Source organism: Charadrius vociferus, unplaced genomic scaffold (assembly GCF_000708025.1).
Source record: "Charadrius vociferus isolate BGI_N301 unplaced genomic scaffold, ASM70802v2 scaffold549, whole genome shotgun sequence".
NCBI classification, from domain to species: domain Eukaryota; kingdom Metazoa; phylum Chordata; class Aves; order Charadriiformes; family Charadriidae; genus Charadrius; species Charadrius vociferus.
The window spans coordinates 2,761,627-2,771,188 of record NW_009650103.1 but is presented as its reverse complement, the minus strand read 5'-3'; the positions used below and the strand labels follow the sequence as shown (position 1 = coordinate 2,771,188).

General features: G+C 45.2%; 1 protein-coding gene across 1 annotated transcript; it reads right to left on the bottom strand.

Annotated features, from left to right (window-relative positions):
• Nucleotides 1-5,137: 5,137 nt before the first annotated feature.
• On the bottom strand, nucleotides 5,138-8,500 carry LOC104292837 (chromosome unknown open reading frame, human C9orf69). Its single transcript, XM_009892263.1, has 2 exons — nucleotides 8,333-8,500; nucleotides 5,138-6,183 (listed from the first exon to the last, which is right to left on the bottom strand). The coding sequence occupies exon 2, from the start codon at nucleotides 6,048-6,050 to the stop codon at nucleotides 5,631-5,633; it is 420 nt and encodes a 139-aa protein (XP_009890565.1). The 5' UTR covers nucleotides 6,051-6,183; nucleotides 8,333-8,500; the 3' UTR covers nucleotides 5,138-5,630.
• Nucleotides 8,501-9,562: the final 1,062 nt, after the last annotated feature.

Genomic DNA, 9,562 nt, shown 5'->3' with positions numbered 1-9,562 from the left:
CAGAAGTGTACCCAGGTGGCCAAGGCCAATGGCATCCTGGCCTCTATCAGGAATAGTGTGGCCAGCAGGACCAGAGAAGTGATTGTCCCACTGTACTCGGCACTGGTGAGGCCCCACCTTGAGCGCCGTGTTCAGTTTTGGGCACCACAGTATAAGAAGGACATTGAGGTGCTTGAGAGGGTCCAGAGAAGGGCAACGGAGCTGGTGAGGGGTCTGGAGAATAAGCAGGGGCTGAGGGACCTGGGGTTGTTTAGTCTGAAGAAGAGGAGGCTGAGGGGAGACCTTATCGCTCTCTACAGCTCCCTGAAAGGAGGGGGTAGCGAGGGGGGTGTTGGGTCTCTTCTCACGAGTTACAACCGATGGGACAAGAGGAAATGGCCTCAAGTTGCACCACGGGAGGTTCAGGTTAGACATTAGGAAAAACTTCTACACCGAAAGGGTTATCAAAGACAGGCACAGGCTGCCCAGGGAAGTGGTCAAATCGCCATCCTTGGATGTAGTTAAAAGCCATCTAGATATGGTGCTCAGGGACATGGTTTAGAAGTGGGCCCGGTACAGTTAGATAACAGTTGGACTTGATGATCTTAAAGGTCTTTTCCAGCCATACGGATTCTGTAATTCTATGATTCTTCTTTATTCCCATAGGAATCATCACAACTGCATCCTGAAATAATGCAGCTCTGCACTGCAAGCTCCGCTCCATGCAAGGAAACGAGGAAAGGCAGCACCTTCTAGTAATTAATTGACGTACACCTCAATACAAAGCGGCAGCTCCTTCAAATCCCTCAGACGCCCACGGTGGGCCAGAGCCCAGGAGCCAGCGGGCTCTGCTGCACTCCTGACTCTCCCCCTAAGCCATTGTTGAATGGCCCTTCAAGGAGGTAAAAAGAGGCATTTTACCCAACTCTCAGTGATGCTTCTGAGGCATAACCACGGAGGGACTGATTCTCCTCTACCATGCACTTACTCTATTTGCACCGGTGCAACGAGAAGAAGATCTAGGACGTCCCCACATCACAGCGATACCAGCATCATGCCACAAAATTCGCCCTTTTTCTTCCCAAGCAATCAATCCATCAACATGTTAAAAAAAATAAGTTTAATGTAGGTGGCATGTTTCATACAGAATTTAACAGGCACCCAAAACACCAGCTGGTGTCATGTTCTGAAGAGTTAACGAGGTGAAACTCCATCACTTCCGTCTCGTTCGTACATTCACAGGCTGAACAACAGGCCAAGGCAGCTTTGCCACCGAACGTACCGTCATCCCTGGTCTTGAAGCTGTGCAATGCAAACTGGAGTCTCTCTGTCGCCCAACCGCCCGGAAAGCTCTGGAGGGAGTGAGACTCACAGGGAGAGTTCTCCGAAGGGGTTGGCGTGGGTCTGGGATGGGCATGCTCTCCCACATTGGTATTTCTAGGATTTGTCCTAATTGCTTGAGGCCATTTTAAACCCAGTAAGTATAATAGCAATATTTAAAGCCCAAACACGGAAAGGAAAGGGAAAAAAGAAAAAGAGAGGGAACAAATCAGCTGCTGTCGCTGTTCAGGCTGGAATCAGCACAAACAAATGCTGAAATGAACATTTCAAAAGATTTTTAGAGTTATAGCCATCTATGGAGTAAGAAAGGAAGACTTAACACATTTTGGAGCCTGATCCATCCCTTCTGGCACCGACGAAATTTGGAAAGAGTAAAAAAATCCAAAAGAATATGAACTTCACCAGTGGGGCACAGTTTGCAAATACCTGCTTAATGTGAAATAGTTCTGGCAAATATCATTATAAGCCATTTGTTTGACTCTCGAAAAGCAGAAAGTTCAGCTTCCACCATTTCCTTATTTGTTGTATTCTATGAAGTTGGGTTTTTCCCCCCCTTTTATTAAAAATGCCAGGTTGAAAAACCTAGTTAAACTAAATGGGGGAAAAAACCCAGCTTATTCTTTGCATAGGCTTAATATATCATTTTTTCTGCCTCTTTCTCCCTCCCTCAGTTGTGGCTTGGCTCCCCTTGAGCTTGCAAGAAACTTTCAGAATCTCAGCTCCCTGAGAAAAAATATTTTGGCAAAGTAATCCTAAAAGCTTTAAAAAAAAAATCTCAGATTTAAAAACACTGAATTTAAATTCTGAACCATTACCAAGTTCTTACTTATTCAGCAATCTCCTGGGGATGTTGTGAGGTTTAATTAGCTCCAGTTGGAAAGTGCTTTGAAGAGGAAAAGTCCCATAAAGGTGCCAAATACTGCTCCGCTCATGAAGATCTAAAAGGTTAAAATTATTACATCATAAAACAAATAATTTGAAAATTAATTCCTCTTCCTTGCCAGCATGACTTCAAAGGGACCTCACGGCTTCTCCTCCGCTGGTAGATCACACCACCCCGGCACTGCAAGGTGTCCAAGTGCTGGTAATGACCAAGAATGAGAGTATTTTGAACTGCACAGCGCCTTCGACGCCTCCTTCTCTATTTTATCTTTGGGTTGTCTGTCTTTGTGCAGTTGCAGAATTGCGATTCGGGGCGTTCTGACAGCAGGCATTTGGCTACCCTTCTAAAAGAAGAATGGGAAATCACCTTCCACTGTCTTCAAAGCAACCTATCCCCAAGGTCTCTCTCGAGGAACATTTGGGCATTTGGCAAACGTGACTTTTTTTTGTGATTTGATAAGGACATGTACTTTTTCCTCAGTATGCACCGCTGAATCTGGAGGCAGAGGGCTGACGGGAAGTCTGTGCAGTAAAGCAACGAACCGCAACGCAGAAGCCCTGCTTTGTGCAACCGATGCTGCAGGAGTGTCGCGGAGCAGGTTTGGACTGCTTAAAGAACCACCGCCAAAGGTAGCAGCAAAAGTGGTTTTATTGAAGTAAGATGCTGTAAAAGTGAGGCTTAACAAAGTCCTATGGCAAGGTTCAATCTATTACTTACTGCACAGAGGACATAATAACGATTCAAAGTTACAAATACAAGATCTTAATGCCCTGCAATGCAAGGTTATGCGCAGTATCAGTCACTTACCAAAGATCTGAAGTTGGTAAGGGGTCTCTCAACCTCGCGGAGTAACCTTGAGAGGTGTCCCAGCTCAAGGGGAGATCACTGCCATGCAGGCAGCTGCTTAGCAGGGCGAGCTCGAAAAAAGCTCACACAGGCCGTCATATTTATGGGATAAAGTGGTTGGCTCGTAGTCAAATTACGTGTGATGGAAAAGGTAAGTATGAGACTCCTTGTACCCACAACCTTTGTTCCTTGATCAAATTAGTCTTGGAAGAACCACCTGCTATTCATGTGTTAATCGCATGATCGGTGTTCCGGTTTCCAAGCTCATATACATCAAAGCTCACCATGTCACCCTGTTCCTGTGTGGGTTTTCAAAGAGCAGGTTGGAACTCGGGAAGTTCCTGACTCGGTCACAGCCTAGACCTCTACTTCCTTTGGATCCTGAATGAAACTACCACAGGTTTGTTCACACAGCCCAGTGTACCCATCACAAAGAGCACCCACCAGCTGAACCAGGCACGGGTGGGGAGCGCAGCAGCGCCCAAACGTATCACAAATCACCTTTTTACTCATCATCCTAAGGAGTGCTGAAATACCACCACTCCAAGGTGAAACAAGGTCCTGCCATCCAACCTCCAACCAGTCTCCACGCTGTGCCTCCTGCGAAGGGTGAGGGAGAGCTGCTCTCAGCTGTGCCTCCCTAGGGTCCCGGCTGGGCTCCCAGCTCCCAGCAGGGCTGTCTGTTGGCCATCTGTAACGTTTCCTGCAGAAATTCTTGAGCACAGCCACCCCAGGAGTCCCACAGGCTGCAGACCAGAGCTGCAATGCCCCAGGCTGACAGCTGTACGGGGAGGAAAGCACTGGGCTGGGAATTACTGGGAATTCCCTCTGCCTGCAGAGCAAGCTGTAGCTTGGACCTGCAGGATGCTGAGTCCGGAGAGCAATCTCAGAACAAAGCTCTGGGGAGCTCCACACTTAGGAGGAAACTTCCAAACACCAGTTTGTAACATATGCTGACACTACATCTTTCCTGCAGAAACAGCCTTTGCCTCTCGTGGGGCTAACCTAAAGTTCACACCACCGTGGCCCGTTATTTATTCAGCTCTACGTGTTCAGTCTGCATTATCTGGAACACTTGATAATGAGGTAATACTTGGGTTTGCCTTAGCTTTGGGCTTCAGGCAGAAGCTTCTCTATTTTGCATCCATAAGCCTACAAATCAAAGTATGTCAGCAAAAGACTGCAATACTCACAAGCTGAAATATGAAGCATCCTTCCCTGTGTGCAAACTGGCTTTGTTCTCAAACACATTCATATCTCAGCCCAAAGAGATCATAAAAGAATAGTCACATATTTCCAAGTCTTACTTATTCCACTATGATTGACTACAATGATTTCGGGGAGTGGGAAGCTTCCATCATTCTTACCAACTTGTTTTTAAATGGTTCTTTAAAGAACACAGGGAAAAAAGCAACATTCCATTCTAAGGAAAAACTAACAAACAAAACCAGAATAAAAATAAACTTTCGGCCAGCTTCTGGACTCCATAAATAAAGTTGCTTGACTGGCTGCAGAGGAACAGTCTAACATCTTACATCAAGACCAGTAAAACGGAGCTTAATGCTTCACTCCCTTCTTGGGCTGTTAGTAAAACTCTCCACTGACCCCACTCTCACTGCCGCAGAGGTAGGAGAATGTTTTCTGTAATTTCAGAGAACATTTATTGCCGTTTCAGATTGTACTCTGCTTCTGATCTCTCCTAGGTAAGACAGTCTCATCTCCCCCTACTCCGTAAGACAGAATTACCTCTGTGAGAAAACTGGAACTAATCAGTTCAGGGAAAAGTAGAACCAAATGCCAAGACCTAAACACTAAGGACCATTGCAATGGGTTCCCCCTAATCACTGCAAAATGGTAACATATTTGGGAGTTTCAAGAGCACATGATATCAAATTCTGTTCCCATCACTCGGGTGGATTTGTTCTGAGGGTAAGACTCAATTACTCAGCACTAACTGCCTGAAAAGGACAAAGCCATTCAAAGCTATATAATTATGTTAAAGTGAACAGGACAGTATAGTGGGTCAAAAGCTCATCTTGCACAAATCTAAAAACAAAACAGGAAAAAAACCCCAACCCCCTACACTCTGTTGAATTTGGCCCCATACTCTAAGCAGGGAATACGCAAAATACAAACTGCATAGAGAAAGGAAAACATCGGTGAAGTAAGATACATATTACGTGCCTGAGACATTAAAGACCATTTTTAGAAAAAGTGCGAAGATGGATTAAAAGCGTGGGGTGCAAAGTTATCTGGCTTTTGTCCTCCAGATAAATCACTGCCTTTTTCATGCCCATGGGAATACAGGAACAGCAGCAAGGTAGGCTCCTACGGACTAGAAAAAATTAATATTAACTTGTACCGTGCAAAGAAAAAACACCCAATCAAGTGTTGCACTTTGATAATCAAAATGGCACCTCAACCCTCAAAAAAATACAAATTCCAGAGACAAGTACGTTAATTTATCAATAAAAAGCAGCACTGAGAAATAAATTAATTTATATAAAAAAGAAAACAAGATATTGACACATTTTGGGGTAGAAGAAAAGTCACCTTCTCAGCCCACATGCGCTTGTTTTATTTACATATCCACAAATACCATGAAACACCATCCCAGCCCCCCCACTAGCAGCATGGTCACATGAATTCCATAGATGAGCAGTTCATTCATGAGGCTGAAGTCTACCCGCCTTCGCCCCAGTAAGAGGAGGATGATGGAGAGTTTGTACTGGAAACGCAGAAAGATCCGGATGCCAAGGTACTGAAGGCAAAACAAGATAGAGAGTGCCACCCAGAGGATGGAGGTAAACAGGCTGCAGCTGAAGTACAGCAGGAAACGGATGAATCCATACATCCATCGGGATTTGAGATAGATGTCGAAATTGTTGTACTTGGTACGCACCAAGTGAGTGGTCCTTACCGGGCCACAGGCCGAATGCAGGCAGGTCGTGTGGGGGCCGTGGAACGAACGGACCCGGCGGGGAATGGGGATTACAGGCATCAGGCACCCCACCGGTCACAGAGTCCCAGGGCAGGATTTACAGGGCACATATCAAATATTATCCATTAACATGGAAGGGATCCAACAGCCTGGGAATGCTAATTCTTTGCTGAATTTCCAGGAAGGAAGAGACCTGCGGGAAGGCAGAGAAGGAAAACACGTTTAAGTAGCCCCAGCAGGAGGAGAGGCAGCACGGCAGATACTCTGCAGCTCGGCCGTTACTTGCAACTGCTTTGAAAACCCCAACTTCTTCGCTTAAAACAACTTTGCTTTGCCTCTTTGCTTATCGTTTACCAAGCAGACGTATAAAAATACAATTCTGTTCCCATCATCACCAAGTCAGATTGCAAACAGCTCCCTAATAGCGTGGAATATCAGCACTTGTCATAACCTTTACAGTATTAATGCAGGAAAGATGAGAACTTTGTTCGGGAATTATCCTGGCTAGTTCACAGGTCCCTCTCAATCAAACAGCCAATGTGCAACAGTCCACCCATGCGAGTAGTTATATTAATGTATGTGTTTGCATGGGATCATATTTCTTTTAAGGAAAAAAAAGGGTTCTCCAAGTACTTTTGCAAGTGAATTCTACAGCCCAGACACAGCAGTGATTCTAGATTTCTGCTCATTTCAAAACTTGGCAAAGCTTCACCAAATAAACAAACCGAAAATAATGGAAGGTCTTGCAAGAACAATGAGGCAATCGTGTTTTTCACACTCTACAGGATGTACCTCCCCTTGCTCAGCTGAGCCTTGCGGTCTCACTGTCACTGCATCCAATGGCGAGGCAGCCTTTCAAAGACATCGACTAGTTTATTTCTCCCTTTGGGACCCGCACAGATAAGTGAAATATCTTGATCTTCTGGCGTGTTTAGGATTTATAATCTTAACATCCTTCCACACACCCATTGTTATCTGAGTGATGAGCAGTAGCCTGTTAGCTGCTCTCTGCTTCACCCCAGGCTTACGATGTGCCAAATTCCGGGAATTATGAAATGACAATGCACTCATCAGATAATGGTAGAAAACAACAGGGACTTCCCCGGCCTCCTCGCACACCCAGGCGTTCAGACCCAGGCACTCAGATCCGGGCAGATCTTTCCTCTGTCGAATAAGAAATCCTATTACTGTCAAAATTAAAGCTAAAGCAATTTGAAAGTTACTTCAAGATTTTTTTACTTTGTTACCAACAAAACTGATCACGGAATATATTATAAGGCTGCGGGAAACTGTACTTTGATATCAAACCCCCTCTGTGATACAATGTGCATCACTGGGTAAGTCTCTTCACCGCTTCCTGCCTCAAATTACATGTAAATGGAAATAGCAGGGCTGAGCTCTTCTGCTTGGCCCCAGTTTCCAATTCCTTTTCACCGTTAGAGAAATTTGCAGGCAATCTGTTGGCTCTACGTGAATCAGGAACTAATAAAACGAAGCATGGGTTAACTTATGATTAAGGAATTTAGGAAATGGAGATCTGTTCTCACTTATCAAAAACACCCTCATAATTTTAAGTGCCTCTTTGCCATAATTTCCTGTCTGTAGAAAGGAAATACTAAGCAGCTCGGAAGCATGTTACAAGAATGTATTTTGCAAGACACATAAATTGGTCAGATGCTAAACCAACACTACTTAAAACCAACAGTTTTGCGCCTGGAGCATGCAACCAAACATGCTTCCCACATGCTGTGTATGTACTGCTGAGTGTTTGTTTTCAGAAGATATATCCTGCGGACTAAATTAACAAAATAGGTTAAAATTCACATATTGTAGATTCAGAGCACTCCATTTCTGATGACGCAGCCTCTCCTTACAACCTCTTTCACCAGGACACAAGAGACAGCTTATTATTTTCCAGAAAACTCTTACACAGCTTCTTAATCTGAGTCCCTGAGCAGCCACAGGGAAGTCAGTGCATACACTATTAGAGCACTCAGCAAGACCACACCTGAGCGACGGAGCACAAACCCCGCCTGCATAAGCTGTAGTTTGCGGGGGCAAACTCAGCACACTGGCTTCGTATCCGAGCCCTGCTTTAGAAGAGGAATTTTGATCCTGACAAAACCTTCAACAGGTGAATTCAAGAGAACCTCCCAAACAGCTCAGCTGCAGAGACTTACTCTTTGTGAACAGCAGCAGCTCATTCCCGTTTACTGTGCCCACCACATCAACAAATGGCTTTTTGTAGGTTCATGCTCTTTAGATAAACCCAAATATCAACATTGGAACAGCCATGAGCAGAGGGACGTTGTGAGAATAAAATAAACTTTCAGAAATATTACATTTTTAATGGTGCTGTCATCCACTCAGCAGAAGGTCGGTAATCCACTGCCGTTTCTGGATGTCACTTAATTCTTGTAACAAAAAAGTGAAGTTTTCCTGTGACACCTGGCCTTCTAGGAAGAGTGAAAGAAACTGCTAAGGTGCTTCATAGACTCACAACACTCTACACATGAGTTGATCTAAAAGATAAAATGAGAGAGTAAGTTTCAATTTGCTCATTTTATGTGTTAAAAAGTTCAGAATTACGAGGCCCCTCCCCAAGCATGAATTTTTAAACGCACAAAGATTATAAAAAGAATCACACGGTCAGTGGTATGTGTACTACAGCTTAATGATACATGCTGGAAAGACTCAGCTAGCTTTCACTCAACACCATACACAAAGACAGGAGAGAGAAAATCACAGATAAAGAACTCGTCGGTCACTTTCTCCTATCACAGAGCCACCACCATTCAACGAGGGTGTATGAAACACGATGCAGAAAGGATTCACAGCCAACGTTTTCCAAACAGAATATGGAGGAGCAGCCCTCCAAACCTGTATGTTGGCACATGATGCCTAGAAACAGATTTGGACATCCATTCCTTGAGATCATTTTTTGGGGGGCCTTTCTGTTTGAAAGCACATTGCTGCGTGGCTGGAAAGCCAAGTCGGTCTCTTGGGTATCATCCTACAGCTGAAGGGATCTCAACTCTAAGGTCCAGGCAACTCAACGTCAGCCATGCTGCCGTTACCCCAAACATCACTAACGATGGCCTCATCATGAAGTTACAAATCTGCATAAGCATTCACTTTGGTGAGTTTTCACTCCCTCTCCTTTAAAAATGGAGCGTATGCTGAGAAAGCTAGCGAAATACAGTGCTACTTCTCTTCATCTATCACGCATTCCAGGCAAGGTCTGCTGTTGCTCAGGGTACTCGTAACTCGCAGAGGAGGAGGGATGACGGAAAGACCGCAACGTTCACAGACGACAGGACCATCAGTCAGGACCAGCGGGACCAAAGAGTTCCAGAAGGAGCCAAACAAGGTTAGGGACAATGACAAATAAAGGTTAGCGCTGATAAATGAAAGCGGGGAGTAGCGGGAGGAGGGGAAATCCGAACTCCTCCTACATCCTACCAGATCCCAAATTAAACCGCATCGCCTCGGGAGAGGAACTGACGGCAGGACGCTCCCCGGGACCTCCCCGCGGCCCGCCAGGCCCAAAGGCCAGCCCAGACAGCGCCGAG

What these genes read in the sequence shown, in the direction of transcription:
- LOC104292837 (XM_009892263.1), bottom strand. Translation starts at nt 6,050, where the DNA reads ATGCCTGTAATCCCCATTCCCCGCCGGGTCCGTTCGTTCCACGGCCCC.